The sequence below is a fragment of the Camellia sinensis genome, chromosome 3 (assembly GCF_055761805.1).
Source record: "Camellia sinensis isolate YWXY chromosome 3, ASM5576180v1, whole genome shotgun sequence".
Lineage (NCBI taxonomy): Eukaryota > Viridiplantae > Streptophyta > Magnoliopsida > Ericales > Theaceae > Camellia > Camellia sinensis.
In genome coordinates, this window is record NC_138963.1 from 99436502 (window position 1) to 99457705 (window position 21204).

The 21204-nt window shown below is 32.1% G+C and overlaps 2 protein-coding genes across 2 annotated transcripts; one reads left to right on the forward strand and one right to left on the reverse strand.

Annotated features, from left to right (window-relative positions):
- Window positions 1–2578: 2578 nt before the first annotated feature.
- On the forward strand, window positions 2579–13749 carry LOC114316957 (coatomer subunit gamma-2). The gene is made up of 18 exons (XM_028263662.2): window positions 2579–2835; window positions 4329–4426; window positions 4538–4588; window positions 4819–4932; window positions 5021–5221; window positions 5317–5418; window positions 7142–7249; window positions 7359–7592; window positions 8574–8824; window positions 8998–9169; window positions 9289–9444; window positions 9535–9585; window positions 10248–10388; window positions 10468–10671; window positions 10780–10911; window positions 10995–11168; window positions 12230–12469; window positions 13204–13749. The coding sequence occupies exons 1-18, from the start codon at window positions 2790–2792 to the stop codon at window positions 13393–13395; spliced, it is 2667 nt and encodes an 888-aa protein (XP_028119463.1). The 5' UTR covers window positions 2579–2789; the 3' UTR covers window positions 13396–13749.
- Window positions 13750–15341: 1592 nt separating this feature from the next.
- On the reverse strand, window positions 15342–16749 carry LOC114316958 (Mitochondrial transcription termination factor family protein). Its single transcript, XM_082920463.1, has one exon. The coding sequence runs from the start codon at window positions 16352–16354 to the stop codon at window positions 15500–15502; it is 855 nt and encodes a 284-aa protein (XP_082776589.1). The 5' UTR covers window positions 16355–16749; the 3' UTR covers window positions 15342–15499.
- Between the last annotated feature and the right edge of the window lie 4455 nt (window positions 16750–21204).

The window sequence follows — 21204 nt, forward strand, 5'->3', positions numbered from 1 at the left end:
TTCGAAAAAGAATGTATTCGACGGCACTTAAGCTTCAAATCATAATAAATGCGAGAGAAGCACGAATGAGGCGGGAAAGCATTATAATGACCAAAAAGCGTATACGCGTCCCGACACGTATCGGGAAGAGGATTAACCGCCGAATTTTAGTCTCCCCAGATTAGAAGCCAACCACGCCGACTAGATGATGCTAGTGGGGTGTTTGGGGGGCAATTGTGGGAGCCGAATATTAAAAAGAATTAGAAGCATATTCCAGTCAGATACTATTCGGCTCTATCCGGTACGTTCAGGATGCCGAATAAAATGAATAGATAGGCCGAATAGTTATTGAACTATGGAGTCGAGGGAATAAGAAGGATAATGAGTGAAAAGTGGGCCTTGCCCCGAGGCACAGGGAACGAGTATAAATAAAGGAATAGCAGACTAAGAAAGGTATGTGAAAATTATTATGTTTAACTTATAATACAAGCAATCTTGAGTGTGAGACTGACTTGCCCATCGGAGTGCTAATTCCGGCACCCCGACCGGAGTGTTCATTCTTTTTCAGGTGACTAGAAGAGGATTAAAAGCGTCCCCCAGGATCTGAAGAGTATTCCCAAAACCACTTCTCCACAGTAGAGTATAGTGGTAGATTGGATTTGGATTTACTTAAAGCTAAATAGTTGTTGTTGTTAAACGCATAGAAAATGGTAAATAAATCAGAGAAAATTGTAAGTAAATCAGAGAGAATTCCTCTGGTTTGAACCTCTGGATTGAATTTTCTCTGAATCGATTTGAGGGACCTTAGACATTATGAAAATATGAGATGTCTTTTATGTTATAAAATCTTAATATTAGGGACCCTAAAAAAAAATACTCATTAATTTTCCCCTTTTTTTTTATTATTCGATTGTTGTTTATGATTTTGTTTATATAATATTAATTATTTGTACAATTAAAAGAGGGCAAATAACAATGCAGTGGGAGTAAGAAAAATTAATTATAAACAAGTGATAAACATTATAAATATTAATAATTAAAATCTTAAACTTTTTTTCTTAATGTATAATTACTTTTTCGTTGCCACCATTGGACTGTAATTATCCCTTAAAAAAATAACTTTAAGTAAATTTAAATTACTTATGAAATTGTTATTGATTTTATACGAGAATGATGACATTTACCGCATGAAGAGTTCAGCCTTTTGAAAACATTTTAAATTGTATGGAAAAATGTGAAAAATTGACATGTATTTGGTTTTATTTTTTAAAAATTATTTCTAGATAGGGTAAATTACAAATAGACTTAAAATATAAATTGTCTTTTGTGATTTAAAAAATTACAAATACTTTATTGTTAGAATTTTTTATTTAACAAAATTAACTAAAAAAATAAAAATCATAATTGCTTCCTATATAATAACAAAATTACCTAAATTATTAATTGAAACATATTTTTGACATAATTAAAAACTGTTAATTGACTTGATGATTTATAAATAAAAGAGACAATTTGTTATGAAATTAAAAACTTCAAGAGATAGAATGTAATTTTTAAAATTACAGGAGCGATTCATATTTTAATCAAACATTGGGAGTATATTTGTAATTTACCCTGAACGTAATCAAGATGCACCTATAAAGTAAAATAAATTGATTAAAAAATTATTTTAAAAAAAAATTCAAACAAAAATCTATGTGCAATTTTATTTGAAATTTCATTTGTTTTTGAAAAACATTTTTTAATATTTTAGTTAAACTTTTTACAATATTTTTAGATGCATCTAATCTTAATGTAAGTAAAAAAAAAATGACTGAAAAAAGCCAATAAAGACAACGAAAATCCATTTAAAAATAATTTTTAAAAACTATAAAAAAAATATTTTTTTAGTAATTTTTTAATTTTTTTAATAATTTTTTCCCCAAAACTTTTTAACATTCCAAACACTATTTAATTTTTTATTTTTTTTAATAACTAGCATTTGTGAATTTGAAATACTGTTACTCATTTTGACGTGTCCATCTGTTATTGGTGAATATCATCACCTGATTCTAATTTCCTAAATTGAATTTTTTTATTTTTAGTGTTTTTTGTTTTTAGTAAATTTTTTAAATATTTTAAACAATTTATTTATTTATTTTTTAGATGCACCTAACCTAAATATACCTCTAATAAAAAATATTTAAAAAATAATAAATACACAAAGATATGAAAATATATTAAATTTTTATATTTTGGTATTTAGTAAATTTTTTAAATATTTATTTACAAATATTATATTTTTTAATTATATTTATGTTAAATATATTTAAAAAATAAAAAAGTCAATTTCTAAAAAATTAAATTTAGGAAATTAGAATTTGGGTCCGCTTCTTTATTGGTATTACGCAGTTCGGTTACAGGGGATCTGGGTCCACTCCACCTTCTTATACACCAAGGATCCTCTAGAGTATTTTTTTTCCTAAAGTTTTCTAAAGTGGTGTATTGTGTGGTTGAGATTTAATGTTGAAAAATTGATTTGACTTGTCATTAAATCTCAACCACACAATGCATCACTCTAGGAAACTTTAGGAAAAAAAAACTCTAGAGGATCCTTGCTCTTCTTATAACCCTCTTCTCTTCTCAAACTTCAGCACTACGTATAGGCGGAGATCTGCAATTCTTCTTCTACTTCACTCGCGCATATATATATTTGGAGAGAGAGAGAGAGAGAGATCTGCATTTTTTCACTCGTTCGGCCAAATCGAGCTTTACATCCCTTTTATATCGATCAACACCTCACAGATCGCTTCAGAATCGGAGATCTTTCAATGGCTCAACCTCTCGTAAAGAAGGACGACGACCGAGACGACGAAGGTAATTCGATTATTTAATTTTAATCTTCTTCGATAATTTCTTCAATTTTCCCAATTTTTGTAGAGATTTGTTTGATTCCATTGATCGATTCTATATTTTATCCTGTATCCAATCCCTTGCATCGAAGGCTTACATTATTTCTATTAGTTTCGGATCTGTACATATATACATCTGACACGGCTGTTCCGATTTTGAATGTATTGTGGCAACAACGAATCCAATTTAGTTGATCTCAATGAACCTGTCATTTTGGCTTTGAAAGATGTGTGTTTGCACAACTTTAAAGAAATTATTTTTATTTGGTGATTTGATCAGAGTCTCTCGTAATAAAACTTTAATACGGTAGGGAGAAGTACAAAAAAAAAAAAAAAAAAATCCTTAAAAAGTTTAATACATATTACTATTACTAAAATATTAAACTTTAAAATAATATAACTTTTGATTTAGATATCAATTTTTAATAAAAATAGTATTTTTGAAATCTTCTAATCAAGATTTATCAAATAAGATCTATATTGATTATGAAATTCTTTATAATAAAAGAAAAATTATTACCGTCAAAATTTGGCATTGTCTGTTATTACCGTCGAAATTGATATAAAGAGTAGCATGTTACACATCTGTTTCATAATAATACGTTACTCTGGTAATATTGTCAAAAAAAAAAAAAGAGGATATTTTATTTATCTTTACTCAATTATGCGTCTCCTCTTTAGGGGATTTATAAAGCAAAATAAATTGGTTGTCCTTTTTACCAAACAAGTTGGGCTGTCCTTTTCATCAAAGAAGGGTTCAATGGAGGGATTTTGGCTAAATTTTCCTTTTATTATTATTTTGATACATCACGATGAAGTTCTTTGTTGTGTCAATTTGGTTGTAAATGTCTGATTATGGATTTTTTGTAAGAGAATTCAGCTTGTTTGGTTTGGTTTTTTAGGATTCACTTTTCAAAAAATTAAATTTTTTTGTTTTTATTTTCACTGATTTTTTTTTTTAATATTTTAAGCATTTTTTTTTTAATTTTTAGATACACCTAACATAAATACACATAAAAAATATAATATTTGTAAAAAAAAAAAATCTTTAAAAAATTCACTAAATACTAAAAATACAAAATAAATACAAAAATTAGTACATTTTCGTATTCTTGTGTATTTATCAATTTTTGAAAATATTTTACCTTTTAGATAAATCTAAGTAAGGTGCATATAAAAAAAGTAAAAAACTTTGCTTAAAATTTTAAAAATTTAAAAATATTCACTACAAACAAAAGAAAACACGAAAAACGAAGAACTTGATTTCCAGAAAATTGAAGCCAAACGCAATGAATAGTATGTATTGTAAGTTGTTGATATGATGGTAAATTTCTAGATCAGTTAAGTCATTTGAGATCTCACTGTACCTGTGTTAATTTCTTCTGATCATATGCTCATTTTGTTGATTGTTGAAGTACATTTGTGATGTTTGATTGCCTGGTTCTATTGATTTTGCAGCGGAGTACTCTCCCTTTCTTGGGATCGAGAAGGGTGCGGTCCTTCAGGAAGCAAGGGTTTTCAATGATCCCCAGCTTGATGCAAGGCGATGTTCACAGGTGCTTTTTCATTTCTGCCGCCTAACTCTTAAGACTGCAGTCTGTTTAATGTTTTTCTTCTTCAGAAATTAATTTTATGGGTCTTATTTTGTGTGTTTTTTGCATTTTCAGGTCATTACAAAGCTCCTGTATCTTCTTAATCAGGGGGAAACATTTACAAAGGTCAGGTTTCTATGCATCATGTGCAGGATGTTCACACACATACACTGGCATATATAGATAGTGGCATATGCATACATACAAATGTATGAGTTCTTATTACACATCCAAGTTTTAGTTTTTAAACATTAGCACAAAATTGGAATTTTTTCTCTGCTGCGTTTGATTAATTGCTCAAACTTGCTGCTGTCTTAAGATTAAAAATTTAGTTATTTGTGTTTCGAAATATGTAGGTTGAAGCTACAGAAGTATTCTTTGCTGTCACAAAGCTTTTCCAATCAAGAGATATCGGATTAAGGAGAATGGTTTATTTGATCATAAAGGAGCTCTCTCCCTCTGCAGATGAGGTTGCATTCGTATTGTTTCTCTTATTTATTTATTCATATAAACCTGCTTTTTAGAAATTAAGGTTGATATTTTACATATCTGGTGAAGGTTATTATTGTCACAAGCTCACTTATGAAAGACATGAATAGCAAGACTGATATGTATCGGGCAAATGCCATTCGAGTCCTTTGCCGGATCACGGATGGAACCCTTCTAACACAAATTGAGAGATATTTGAAACAAGCTATTGTTGACAAAAATCCAGTGGTTGCTAGTGCAGCCCTTGTTAGTGGAATCCATTTACTCCAGGTACTGTTAATTATTAAATTATTCCAACTTCTAAGGAATTGGTATATTCTTTCCTATTAAAAGTTTTCCCCAATTATACATTACTTGTTTAACAGACAAACCCAGAGATTGTGAAAAGGTGGAGTAATGAGGTTCAAGAAGCTGTTCAATCAAGGGCAGCACTTGTACAGTTCCACGCCCTTGCTCTACTGCACCAGGTACGGATGAGTTGTAATTAATGTTAAGGTTTTTATCTAAAACCCTGAGCTACTTGTTGGTTTTAATTTAAACATGATATTATGATGTAATTGTTGTTTATCACTCTTAAGTAATTGAAATAAATATTGAGCATGATTTGCTCATGAACTTGTGGATGTTATTGTGCATGCATGGGGTTCATGAAAATGTACCATTGGTTATATATGGCTTATGGTTTCTTTTATATTATTGTGAATGTGATCAACTGAGGTGTTGTGTGTGTTTATTTCGATTACATATGGACTCAAGTGTGTTTAGGGAAGCAAATTTAAGGAAAAGTATTTTTTCTTTATTTATGGTCTATCCCATATTTCTCTTTTTCAAGTTTTTTCCCCTGGAATTTTCTTCATGTATACTACCTTTTATATCTTAGATTGTTGTAGGAAGTATTTCAAAAAATTGATTCCTGGCTGCAAATTAAGTAGATTTTCCTATGCCCTCGTGAGAGAAAACTGAAATATTGGTCTAGTGGTTTGGATTTGAATTGTTGTAGTTATTTCTTTGTTAATCTCATGAATGGCTTTTTATTTTCTTCGACGAAGTTAGTGCTACATGTGTTTCTTTTTTGTTTTCCCACTGTGACTTTGTTTATGTGTAACTAACTATTTGCTACTAAGCATAACTTTTGATAGTCATCAGTCATCAAAAAGCCGCTCTCTCTCTCTCTCTCCTCCCCACCCCCCACCCCCACATGAGTAAATTATTTACACACATGTGCATGGTATATAAACCTTGTTTTCCCTTTTCACATAAAAATCTGATTTTCATGGTTTGCTTGTGTTTCAACTGTAACATATGCTGGCTTATAGTGGAGGATCCAGAATTTTTTGTTGATGAAGTTGTGCAAAAACATAGAACATTAATTATAACCATAGACAAAAGAAAAATTAATATATTGACGCTACTGTTTTGACACCCCCCCCCCCCCCCCCCCCCAAAAAAAAAAAAAAAACCCCAAAATATATGTATTTTTACAATTGCCCTTGATGAGATTTCATACTTTGAAACCACTGCATAATAACCTCATTATTGATACTATCATGTATGTATAGATAGTTCGTATATGGACTAAGACAAGCCACTTTTTTTTTTTTTTTCTTCTTCTGGAAACACAGTTTTTATAGTGAACTTTGAATTAAAAAAGAAGGCACAGATTTTCAATAAAGATTTAAAAAAATAAAAAATAAAAAAATCTGGTTAAAAGTTTTTCCTAAACAAGGGATTTGACCATGAGTATTGATCTCGTTCGAAGTTTTCACCGCCCTGGGTCTTTGCTGGAGAGACTGAGAGGAGGATGAAAAGAAAGCAACTTAAGAGTTTTTTTTTCCCATCATGGCAGCTTAAGAGTTTAGAGAGAAAAGACAAATACTTCTCTTATTTCATTATATGGTGAATGAGTTATGGGTGTGGACAGATAGGCAATACGTTATGGGTGCGAACTAGTTGTAAACACAACATTGGAAAAAGAAAAATATAATTGATGTTTTAAAGCCTGATGGGGTCAGCTGACCCTATTCTTCATAATGTGGTGCCACCCATGCTGGCATGTAATCCAAATATGATGTCAGATTCATTTTCTTATTCTCTGTTTCTTTCCTTCTTGTATGTTACTTTGCCTATAGAATGTGACTAAATTAATGTAAATATGGACAGGATTTAACGTTTTGATCGCCTAACTTGCAGATAAGGCAAAATGACAAATTAGCTGTTAACAAGTTAGTTACCAGTTTGACCAAGGGGACTGTGCGTTCACCTTTGGCCCAGTGCCTCTTGATTCGTTATACTAGTCAGGTGTGTTTCTTCTCCTGGTGGCCAGAACATAACATTAGCTGTTTGAGTAACTTTCGTCTGTGTTTTATCCTCATTATCAATTACTTATTGCATGAAAAAATGTTTTCAGGTTATCAGAGAATCTGGTGTGAACAGCCAAACTGGGGACCGTCCATTTTATGACTATCTTGAGGGTTGTCTTCGCCACAAAGCAGAAATGGTTATTTTTGAAGCAGCTAGGGCAATCACAGAATTTAGTGGTGTGACAAGCAGAGAACTGACTCCGGCGATTACTGTTCTACAGCTCTTCTTAAGCTCTTCCAAGCCAGTGCTTCGCTTTGCTGCCATCCGCACTTTGAACAAGGTTACTATTCTTAAGTTACTTTTTTAAAGAGCTGTTTTGTATTTATTTTGTTGATTAGTATTTAGGATTTCTGTTTACTTTTCTTCTTTGTTCGCCTTTCCCCTCCTTGACTTGCCAGAACCTATGTAATATGTTATGGATTCTTCTTCTTTTTCTTTTATTTATTTCTTTAAACCAAGGCTTTGTTTTTACAAAGAAATAAAATTAATAAAATTGAAAATCAGAAACTTGCCAAGGGAAGATGATGAAATCATAAATCTGAACTTATAGATGAAGCTATGAGGCGTTGAAAATATACGAGGCATTCTTTTGTTAATTAAAATTAAAACAATATCATATTATATGTTTTAAAAGTATACTTGATGTTTAGAGAGATAGTGCTATGCATTTGAGTTGACATATAAAGCAATTACACACTTGAAGAAAATAGTTAAGATGGATATGAAAAATAACCTTTTACAGTAAATATTTGGACTTTGATAATTTCATTTTGTAGAAGATTCTGACTGGGGTTTGTAGTTTGATAAGTTTCAGGATTATTTGAATACAATCGTAATTTGATTTGACATTTTAATTGGTATTATATGCCCTAGATGTAACAGCCATTTTAATTGTTTTAGTAAATAATAGTACAATTATAGGACTACGTGGAGAATGAGGTTTTTGAGTTGTTTCCCTGACCTTAGTTTAATTACAGAATAAGCACCTCTCATTGTCATTGTTCCGCTATTGACAAAAGGGTTTCAACGTTTGGAATGTCTAATATAATGTCTTTATAAAATTTCTTAAATGCAAGAATAAAGAATCTAATACTTGTTCTTCTCAAATTAGGGTTCACATTTGACATCTATTTCTGCAATCTTTAATTTTCTTTTCCCTTAAGATGGATCTTTTGTTTCTAATCCGTTTCTGCCAGTTTATTACTGCCGAATGTGATGAAATATTCAGTTATAATTAGTGGTGAATTTGAATTATCTGCAGGTGGCTATGACACATCCAATGGCTGTAACAAATTGCAATATAGACATGGAGAGCTTGATTTCTGACCAAAATAGAAGCATAGCCACTCTTGCCATCACTACACTATTGAAGACAGGCAATGAGTCAAGTGTAGAACGATTGATGAAACAAATTACCAATTTCATGTCTGACATTGCTGATGAGTTTAAGATTGTTGTGGTGGAAGCCATTAGATCGTTGTGTTTAAAGTTCCCCCTCAAGTACAGATCTCTGTGAGTGAGCTTGAACCTTTTCCAGAAATTGGAAGTGTATTTGTGTCTTATGTGTGTTTCATTTATCTTCTGACCTTAGTTTTCATGTTATGCTTCTCTTCTTGGACAATTGGTTCTAATACTTGCGTGAAATATATATATTTTTATTAATTTTCCTCTTCCTTCTTTTCAAGGATGAACTTCTTGAGTAATATTTTGAGGGAAGAAGGTGGTTTTGACTACAAAAAATCAATTGTTGATTCAATTGTTATCCTCATAAGAGACATTCCAGATGCAAAAGAAAGTGGGTTGCTTCACCTATGTGAATTCATTGAGGATTGCGAATTCACTTATCTTTCTACCCAGGTTGGCATTTTGGTTCATCGTTTTATTGCTGTGCGAGATCTTTTCTTACTTTGCATTATGTTTTTTTTATCATTCTATTGGCTGGTTTACTAAAATATATGTCATTTACTCATTATTAGATACTCCATTTTCTTGGAATTGAGGGACCTAAGACATCAGATCCCAGCAAATATATACGTTACATTTACAATCGTGTAATACTTGAGAATGCAACTGTTCGGGCCAGTGCTGTCAGCACATTAGCTAAGTTTGGTGCTATGGTCGATTCGTTGAAAGTAAGATTGCTTTCTTTTATCTACCAGTATCAATTTAGGTGAGCTATGAGTTACTAACTTGGGTGACATTTTTTCTATATCGTGTTGCAGCCCCGTATATTTATTTTGTTGAGACGCTGTCTCTTTGACAGTGATGATGAGGTGAGTTTTTGTATTATGTTTCAGTTTCTAAGGTTTTGGCATTTATTCTTGTTGAAATATATATCAACTGCTTTCTTGATTTATCAATAAATGTTTTGATACTTTGTCATATGTGGTTAACTACTTTTTATCAGTACCTTTTTCGCTTTTAGATTGGTTAATTTTTGGCTTTCAGATGGTCTATTGAATACATTGTGACACAGTTTCTTTCAGGAAGTTGGTCTAGTAATATTTTTTTCTGGCCCATTTTTCTTTTATTTGTCCAGATTCTTTTTCCTTTTTTTTTTTTTTTTGTGCTATTTTTTTTTTTTTTTTGGTTGTTGCTAATCCTACCAATTAGTGTTTGGTTTGTTTTTTGAAATTTGGCAATGATGATTACTGTTGTTTTTCTATTATCATACTCTGAAACTGTATAACCATTCTTTGGTATGCCATCTGAATGTTTCTATGTTCCGAAGGCTGTATGCCAAATTTTGTTGCTTTATCTCTTGCTCCTTTTGATTAGTTTTTCACCTTCTGTGGCTACAAGATAAGTATCTTAGCTGAAACGATATCAATTCTCAATGGCTACCTTCATTTTGCTCTTATCATTTTGTTGTATCTCACATCTTTCTATGCATTCTACTTTATGAGAAGCCTTATGCGTGCCAATCTGCTAACAGGTTCGTGATAGGGCTACCCTATATCTGAATACTCTTGGAGGTGATGGTGCAATTGTTGAAACCGATAAAGATGTGAAAGACTTCCTCTTTGGGTCACTGGATGTGCCTCTGGTCAACCTGGAGACAAGTTTGAAGAACTATGTGAGTGTTCTTCGAGAATTGCAGTCTCTTTATGCATTATGCACTGGTTGAAGTCATCTTCTCGTGTTTGTTCAAACAGAGTCAAGAACCTTCAGAAGACCCTTTCGATATTGATTCTGTACCTAAGGAGGTTAAGTCTCTGCCACTTGCCGAGAAGAAAGCCCCTGGTAAAAAGCCAATTGGTTTAGGTGCTGCTCCAGCTGGGCCCACATCTGCAGTTGATGCTTATGAAAAGCTGCTTTCCTCTATTTCAGAGTTCTCAAGCTTTGGGAAGCTTTTTAAGGTTCTTTGGCTGGATGCTTCTTATATTTATACATACTGATTATGCCTATTGTTGATACTATGCTGATTTGGGGAATTTTTTCCATTTATTTTCTGTTTCCTCCAACAGTCCTCACTGCCTGTGGAGCTTACTGAGGCTGAAACAGAATATGCAGTTAATGTTGTCAAGCATATTTTTGATAAACATGTGGTGTTCCAGTTCAACTGCACAAATACAATTCCTGAGCAATTACTGGAAAATGTAATGATCATCTTAAAAAAGTAGTAGTTCCTCTGTTCTGATCTTACTTTGGGTCAATTTCTCAATTCTCTTATGCCTATCAGGTCACTGTTCTCATGGATGCCTCGGAAGCTGAGGAATTTTCTGAAGTAGCATCAAAACCTTTAAGATCACTTCCATATGATTCACCAGGACAAACATTTGTGGCATTTGAGAAACCGGATGGTGTTCCTTCAGTCGGAAAGTTCTCTAACATGTTGAAGTTTATTGTGAAAGAGGTACTGTTCTCCCTTCTCTGCCTGAGAATGCATGCTATCTTCTCTATCTATGGAGTTGTGTTGCCAAGATTGCTGGAAGTCCTAGTAACATGGAGAATTTTAAAGAGATGGCCTTCTTTTGTAGTCATCTCAGACTTAGGGCCACAATGAACTGAGCCAAGCTGAATATCTTGGTGTTTGAGCTCAGCTTGGTTACATTTGAACATGTTCAAGCTTGAGTTAAGCTGAAACATTCGTGTTTGAGCTTAATCGATACTTGACAAGCTCACAAGCTGGCTGGGCTCGTGTATGCCAAACAATTTGAGTAGGTTGAAATCCAAATACCCATTATTCATGCCCTTATTGCTGATAGAAAATTTAATTTGAGAATTCAAGAGGCCAAAATTTGACTCCCATAATTATTTTTGTGGCAAATATGGGAGGAAACTCGGAACTTGAGTCTCTTCCTAAGCTGCTGGGTTCCCCTAGAGGACGCCTCATAATGATTGTCATCAACCAGTGGATATGGCTAAAGGTTAAATGCTAGGCTTCGTATTCTCATCTATATTTACTTGCTTTGTTCTCTCTCTCTCTCTCTCTCTCTCTCTCTCATACCTTCGCCCTTCCTTAAACTTGCAGGATTAGGGGGTGTTGTAGTTTTAACTTATTTGTAGTATTAAACGACAGAAGTACTTTCTCTGTACATTATTAACCCAATCATTTGATAAATGTGTATATCAACCAAAAGGTACATATACAATCCACTCAATTTATGGATATATGTGTGTGTCTCTGTCTTAGTAAAAAAAGAATTGTATTGCATCTGTTTATTTGAATATTTTGTTTTTGTGTTTTATTGTAAAATGTGTGTGATGAATGTTATTCTTGTTGTAGACCACATGGATGTGATGAGAATAGTCACTCAAATCACAAACTATTACATTTTCCATTCAATAAATATATGTCCATCCCTAGTTTCTTAGAATAGCTTGTTAACAAGATGCAAATTTATCCTAGAACCTCTAATGGACAATATAGTCATGCACTGTTTTCCTTGTTTACTTAATGCGTGGTCCTAGCAGGTTGATCCGACAACCGGTGAGGCTGAGGATGATGGCGTGGAAGATGAATACCAGCTGGAAGACCTTGAGGTTGTTGCAGCAGATTATATGCTAAAAGTTGGGGTCTCTAATTTTAGGAATGCTTGGGAAAGCATGGGCCCAGATTGTGAGCGGGTAGATGAGTATGGCCTTGGCCCAAGAGAAAGCTTGGCAGAAGCTGTAAGTGCAGTCATCAACCTTCTTGGCATGCAGCCCTGTGAGGTAAGTAAATCTTTAAGGTTACATATTTGCCAAATCATTTGTTGAGATTGTGGTAGTTAGGAAGTAGAAGACAGAATTAGGGGCCTTCAAATACCTTGCTTAGATGAGTTGATTTGAAACTTTGAGGAAAATCCAACGGTGATGGTGTAATGTTTATCCTCTTTGCTCAAAGTAGTAGTTGATATTGACCAGTACGTTTCAAGTTTTGGTTGGCAGAGATTTCTATGAAATTGGAGTAGTTTTGCTCCAGATTTGTCCTTTTTTTTCTTGTTTGGTTCTCCGAGAGTGTTTATTTGTAATATTTTATTTATGGCTTTGTTTGATTAGAACAAAAAAATGGTAGAAAGTGAAGCGAAAAAAAATAAAAGAAAAGTAATATATATATTTTCTTCCATCCGTTTGACTAAGATGAAAATTTTGCTAGAAAAAGAGAATTTGAAATTTGAAATGTTGGTAACCCTTTGCATGGGCACAAAATTTTTTTTTTTTTTTTTCGTGTTTTTTGCAAAAAAAAATATTAACTTAGTTACCGTGCCATTAGAAGTAGTAGCTTCTCGTAAAGAAAAAAAAGAAAAGAAACGACTTATTCCCTTCCTGTTGATTGTTTGGCACTTTGAGTCACTTGTTCCTCTTCCCTAATAAAGGAAGAAGTGGCTTCTACCCAATGAAAGCAAAGAATCGCACTGTCTATATTGTTGATCTCTCTCCTGTTTCAATTTTCTGGTGTTTTTCAGGGCACGGAGGTTGTCCCAAATGCCTCGAGATCGCACACGTGCTTATTGTCTGGTGTGTTCATGGGCACGAAAGTGCTTGTTCGGCTGTCCTTTGGAATTGATGGGCCGAAGGAAGTTGCAATGAAGCTTGCTGTTAGATCCGAGGATGAATGTATCAGTGATGCTATTCATGAAATCGTAGGAAGCGGCTAAGTAGGGATTTATTGATTCAGTCAATTGTATTGCGATTAATTCCCCCTTTTTTTTTTCTTTTTTTTTTAAATAGATCTTTTGTGAATGGGGTCAAAGGGTTATATATAAGGCTCTCTACAAACAGATTCAGCAGTTGTGAGATGAACAACCAACCAACCAACCACTCTGACTGGAGAGTTTGGCTTGGTGAGAGGACTCTTCTACTACCATATCTTTCTTTCTTGTTATGTGTAGGTTCTATGAAGCGTGATTGATTTACTGTTGGTCGTAAATGTGAAATTATTTTGACATATTTGGTCATTGTCGTATACATTTGGAATTTTTGAAACTATAATCACAACTTCAATTTCCCCATGTGAATGGATGGATATTTATTATTATTTTTATTTCAATTGTGTGAACCCTAAACTGAAGGTGTTATTATGAGTATATGTGAACTATGTTAATTCATGGCCCGACCTCAGAGTGTGATATAGAGATGGGTTGTACATTGCTATAAGATTTTACTTGGATTTGTACTTTTTCGAGTTATCTTAATTAACATCAGAGCTATAGATTTGGAGGGTGGGGAAATAAAATCTCTTACGGCTGTGTCATAGCGTGTGTCAACTGCTGTGAATGGTAGTAGTCCAGTAATTGAGCCCTCAAGTAGGTAACCTCACTCGGATCGGATGTTAATTTGACTCTCTCCACTCTCAGTACAGTAGTGTGTCATCACATCATCACCTACAACGTACAGGATTAAGAAGTTGCTCTAGGTTAATTTGGAAACTTCATTGCTTGCCATGGGTTGCACAAAGAATTTGATCATTTGCACTCGCTCAAAACTTACTAGTTTCTATTCACTGATTGCAATGTCGCGTCTTTAATTTGGAGACTGCTAAAATCAAAGAACAAAATATACATTGTTTAGAGCTCTAAGATGCTACCGAGGCAATCCCAACCCAACCCAACCACTAAGTACCAAATAATGTGTTTGCTAAGGTAGCGTGTGGTAACGTTTATGTTTCTAATTTATGTTTATAAAAATTTTATAAATTGACTTTTGTTTATTTTTAAAAAAATATAAATTACAAACGCATTTGGTTTGAACAAAATATTTAAAAAAATTTAAAAACATAAATTAAAAGATATATTTGTTTAGACTTAAAATATTTATATTTATTTTTTATTATTTATGACAATGGGATCATACACATTATAATTGAAAAAAAATTAATTAAAAAAAATCAATTGAAAAAAAAAATTGTTAGTCAAGTTTTTAAATTTATGTTTAAAAACCAACGTAAACTGATTTTTTGAGTTTACGTTTTTTCCTCAAATTTATAAACTGTGACAACTATATATAAACTAAAAAAATTATCAAACAAATTTTTATAACAGTTTTTAAAATTTTTGTAAATATAAATTGAAAACTGAAAACGAAATGGTTACCAAACAGGCCTTAGTAACTTAATTTATTTTAAATTGAAAGTTTATAATCTGTAAATAGAAATTTAAAACATCTCTTCTCCAACCTCATGATACTTATTTAACTTTTTATTTTTTATTTTTTTATTTTTATGGTTGAGAACTTGGCCTAGGCGAAGAGGCCTTTCGATTCACACGAGTGTGTACTTGAAGTTCAGAGCCTAACTCCTAAACAGGGCAACCAGTATATCATTTTGGAGGGTTAACCATCTGAGTTAACCATCATTTGAGTTCACCGTTGAGGGTTTGTTTAAGTCGTTTTTGAGTCATAAACAAAAGTTAAAACAAAAATATTAGCATAATTGGTTTAGACCTTGAATTTGTGTAAAACTCATAGACGAAAATGAAGAATAAATCAAGACAAATGAATAAAATATAAATTGATTTTGATTTTTTACTTTTTTTTCCCCCACTTCATTAGTAAATTAAAAATCTAAAAAGTCTTAAGAAATCCAACCAAGCAAAAACAGTTGATGTATCAAGGCAGCGCATGCGCATCAAAGCCAAAATTCAATAAACAATTTAAATTATATATATATATATATATACACACACATATATTACGATTCTTTTCTTTTCATCCTCACTAAAAAAGAAAAGAAAAAGAAATTGAATAGGAATAGGAATAGGAATCTCAGTTCCATTTAGCATAAAATCTGTGATCACTCCACATCAACATTGTCTTCAATGGAACCTCAACACCCCTCAGCTTGAGATGCAAATGCCTGGGCACAATCCGCTTCTCCAAACTAAAGGCAAAGTACTGAGGAAACCCATTCACTTCTTCAACACCATTCCTCTTCATCTCCCTCACCAAATACTCATACTTTCCCCTCAGATTCTTCTCCACACTGTACCCAAACACCGCCGGAAATCGCGCACAAACCCTAGCCGATTCGTCCTCTGAAAACCCCACCCCCCTCAGAAACCTAATCTTCTCGTCAAGCTTATCGATCCGAGTGTTGAGAAGATGCGCATTCAAATTGCGCTTCTGAAGCCCTAACTGTCGAAGATAGATGAGCGTGGGTCTCAGGCAAAATTCGACATTGGAAAGTAGAATTTTGGGACAGCAGAGGATGAGTCGGCGTGATTCTTGGGCGGAGGCGGCTAAATCGGTGGCGAAGAAATCGAAGATTTGTTGGAGCTGAGTGTGGGAGAAGGTGGTGGTGGCGGAGAAGAGGTCGGGGCAGAGGAAGGCGAGTCGAGGGAAGTCGGAATCGGAGAAGCCCTTGGATCTGAAGAAATGGACGGTGGAGAGGATTTGGGCTAGGGATTCTGGGGAGGGAGTTCTGGTTCTGGTTTGGGGGTTGATGATTCCGAGAGTTTTCAGGTAGCGGAGGTTCTGGCGGTGGGACGGGCGGAACCGAAGGAGGAGCGGCAGCGGCAGCGGCGGAGGAGAGAGTGAGGAGGAATGGGGGTTGTGGATGGGAGAGAGTGAGGAGGAGAGTGTTGGTTTGATGAGCAGAGAGTGAAGCATTTCTTTGTTCATGGAGTGAAAAGAAGGTAACTAACTAATTAACTAACTAACTAACCAGACAAAAGAGGTAAAAGAATTTTGTGGTGGTGGTGGTAGATATGAAGATAGATAGATAGATAGATAGATATGGGTTGGTATGGGAGGGAGGGAGGGATGGCTTAAAAAAGAGGATAATGGTGCTCTGGGCCGGCCCTGAAATAAGGTGGCCGATGCAGTCGTTTCGGATCCCTAAATTCCATCTAAAAAAAAAATGGGTTTCAAAAGAATTTTGATATTGTGTTTGGTTAATTATTTCAGTTATAGTATTAGTAATTGAAAAATAGAAATTTAAATAAATAATTAAATTGATAAATTATTAACAAATAATAGATGGTTGCTTGTCAAATTTATTATTTATAGAATTATACGAGTTATAATTGTTTCTGAAAAAATAATTTTTTTAAGTTGAAATTAATCAAATTTTGTAATGGGCAAATTACATATACACCCCTCCAGGTTTGACAAAATTACAGATACCCCCCTAAGGTTTGAGAAATTACGAATTCCCCCCTGAATGCTATATTTGCATAAGAAATTAGGGGGTAATTTGTTATGAAATATAAACCTCAGGGGGTAAATTGTTATGAAAATACAAACCTCAGGGGGCGGGATGTAATTTCCGAAACCTCAGGGGGGTATCTGTAATTTAACCAAACCTGGAGGGGTGTATATGTAATTTGCCCTTTAATTTACTACGTCAAAAAAAGCATAAATAAATTAATAGTGTTAACAATTGAAAATGTTCAAATAATTATGATTTTCGTCAATAATTATGTGTATCATGTGCAACAAATTTATAGAAGATATAAGTAAAAAATAAAAATAAATTGAAGATTGTTATTATTTTACCAATTTATATATATATATATATATACATACTTATATATTTTAAAATATGTATAAGAGTCGAATCCCTTCTAAGTTCGCCTTAAGTCCTCAAAAAGTTAAGATAGACCCCGATGGTACTGCAAAAACAGAATACACAACGTACCATAGCATTATCCTTTTTTAGTATATAGGTTTTTAGTATATAGTTTTCATATACACACGACGTATGTATGTTAGTTTTTGAGGAAGAATTTGGTCATCTCCACATGAAAAAGTATTTGGGCTTTATAGGTCTATTTTAGGGCCATTTTTAGTGATCTGAATTGGTCACTTTTTAAGACTCATTGGGTAAAATATTCGATCAAAAAATTAAGATGATCGAGTATCGATTGTTATATGTATGAATTAAATTTGTATTATAAAAAATGGCTAGTTATTCTTAAAATTAGATTTGACATCCATTTTTTAAAAACAAATATGATTCAAATATATAGCTATCAATGTCAAATCATTTTATTTTTTTCATAAATATTCTCCTCAATGAATTTTAAAAAGTGAACAGTTTTAATCATCTAAATCGGTTGAGAGAAACTAAGCCCTTTGGAAAAATCATCACCCAGTCATATTTTCACAAAATTATTATAAGTTGATGAAAAAGTTTAAGAATTCAATTATCAAAATTTAAAAAAATTGTCAATGATCTATAACTATTTTTTAATTGTACACTGAATTTAAATTTTCCCTTTGTTTTTTTATTAATATTATTTTGTATTTAGATAGTTTGGGTTTGGATAAGAATTTGTAGTTGAAGGAAAATGTGAACAAATTCTTTCTTCTTTTCCTCTATAAATTTTACTCATATTTAATATTTCAAAAGGTCTGGGAACCCATAATTGTTTATCATGAATTGTGTCAAGAAAATGTATGTATGGTTAAGATTGAATTGTTGTATAATGAATCATATTTATAGAATAAATCTAGATTACATGTTGATTTTCTGAATAAACTTTAATGAATTGTAACATTGTTGTTAAAATTTAGGATTAAATTTATTTTTCCCCATTGTGGCTTGGAGCTTGAGCACTTTACTCCCTTATTGTTCAAATATAATCAGAAAGCCCTTATGTAGTTTTTAAACTAAAGTGTTACCGTTAGTTTTCCATCTGAATGAATGGAAGGTGCATTACACACACCATTTTCGAGAGTAGGTTTTATTTTTTTTTAAAATTAAAATAGGTTTTATTTTTTGAAAAATTAAAATGAAATATGAATACAACAAAAGGACAATTTTACCCTCATTTTCTCCAAATCTAAAATTAAATTAATATGTTAATTAAAATATAATTTATAATTGATCTAAAATATAAAATATAATTAAGAATTGATTTAAAACATAATTAAATTAAAATTATATTTACATGTTAGAAATTCTAATAAATAATTAAGAATTTAGGATTAATTGTGATCTAAAATATATTTAAATTAAAAAGTTAGTGATTACAATAAATAGTTAAATATTTAGGATTAATTGTGATCTAAAATATAATAGTAATTAAATTAAAATTATAATAAAAATGTAAGAATTACAATAAATAATTAAGAATTTATAGTGAATTGTGATTTAATTAAATTAATACTAGATATTATAAATTATATGTATGAAAGATGAGAGAGAAAGAAAATAATAAAAAACATAAAATTTGAGGGTATTATAGTCATTTTACCTCTATAAGTAATGGTGTTAACCGTTGTATTTTAATTTTTAAAATATAAGGGAATAAAGTATTATTATGTCATACCATAGAGATAAAATAAATTTTGTCCTAAAATTTAAACACAACTTAACATTAATGTTGTGGTAACATCATTTAGGTAAAATGATGTGTGTCATTGTATTTTAGATAAGAAATAAGATCCATTAGATGATTGTGGTCAGAATTTGGGGTGCTTGCTGTGCATCCAGCACAGAAGGCACTGTTGTGCAGTTTTATAGGTTTATTTCGGAATCCGTTTAGATAATTTGAACCATTCATATTTTAGAGTACATTGAGTATAACATACTTATAAAAAATTAAGTTAATCAGATATCGTTAACTCTTTCATCTATTCACATTTGTATCTTCAAAAATAAATGATATTGTGATTTAAAGTATTAAAATAAATATAAATGTGAGTAGATGAAAGGGTTAACAATATTTGATTAACTTAATTTTTTGCAGGTATGTTATGCTCGGTGTACTCTAAAATGTGAACGATTCAGAGTATCAAGACAGATCACAAAATAAGCCCATAAAGCCGCACAACAGTGCCTGCTCACAACAGGCACCCCAAATCCTTGTGGTTAGTGATATGCTATGAAGTAGGAAAATTTGGATATTATTTTCCACTTACCGGTATTTTGTATGGTATTTTTGGATACATATTGAAAACTCAAAACATGTATTTAATTTAAATTTTTAAAATTTTTGTCGTGCCCTAGACCTACCTAGGTACCCCAACGTAATACAAAAGTAAAATTAGTTCCATTGGATTTTTTATTTTTTTATTTTTGTACTTACTATTATTTTAAAATTAAACCGTAATTTGTAAGTTATTTAAAATAATGACATTTAATTTTAGTTTACACATTTACTTTTGACATTAAATATAAATTGTAAGTTTAAATATTAACAAATTAACTAACTTTTGCATTACTCTAAATTAAAATGATTGTTGGATTGAGAGAAAATTATTGAATATGCTCTTAGGCTACCTTTGATTATCTTACTAAATGGGAGATAAGAGGCGAGGGGAACAATTGAGTTACACCTCAAAAATAGTACGTCTCTTGATTGTGGGATAAAGGAGGATAACAGGTATGGGATAGTCATGCTTTACATGTTCTTTTAACTTAGTAGAATATTAGTATGTTAGTAAAGTTAAATTATTACATAGGTCAATACTTTTCAATTGACTCAAATATAAGACCTCACCTCAATTGTTCTCACATAATCACTTGGGCTACAATCTCAAATTTTACTGTTTGTTTATCATGGTATTAAAACTATGAATCATCTTATGGTAATACTAGTATAAGGATTAAATGAAGAAAAAAAAAAAAAAAAGGCATACCATAAGAATTGTGGTACTAGGGATTAGGCCCCTCGTGATTATTTTCCTTCTTCATCTAATGGTAAAAATAATTAAATCTTTTTGACTCATCTTAACCAAACATAATACCTCATTTCTCTATTTAATCTTTTATCCAATATATTTATTCATGGTATAATTTTATTCTCATAATTGTATGTAGGGATGCTCGCAGATTGGGTTGAGTCAGATAGCTTCCCATCCGCCATCCGTCTAAACTTAGATGGATTGGAAAAAAATGAAAATGCACCCATCCATAGTTAGCGAATGCGGATTGAACAAATTATGTAGATTGTTGGGATGGATGCAGATTACTTTGGCTGTTTAGACTTTATTATTTTATGCTTTTTTTTTGAACTATTTAGAATAATTTTCTACTATTTTGGGCCTTATTTGAATCCAATTTTTTTTATTCTTCATTTTTAAGGTCAAACTTTCATATTTCATAAATAGCTAATATTATTACTAAATAAAATATCATTTTTTTAAATATACAAAGTATAAAGATATAACATCATTTTTTTAAGGTGGGTTGGCAAATTGGATTGATCGGATGGCCCTTCATTTGCCATCTATTCGAACATAGGCAGATTTGAAAAATCTCCATCCATCTATACTATCGAAACCGCTTAAAAATAGGTAAATTTAATCAGGTCGGTCGATTTTTGGGGATCGATTAGGTCCGTGAGCACCCCTAATTGTATCATATATCCAATCTTTTATCCTACTTAATCACATAGTATAATAATAGTACAAACCAAAGCATTTGACTTAGTAGTTGTATAACACCCTTTGTGGTGACTCCTATGGAGAGGAGTTTAATATCATTTGTAATAGTATTTATTTCACCATTATAAGAATTGTAT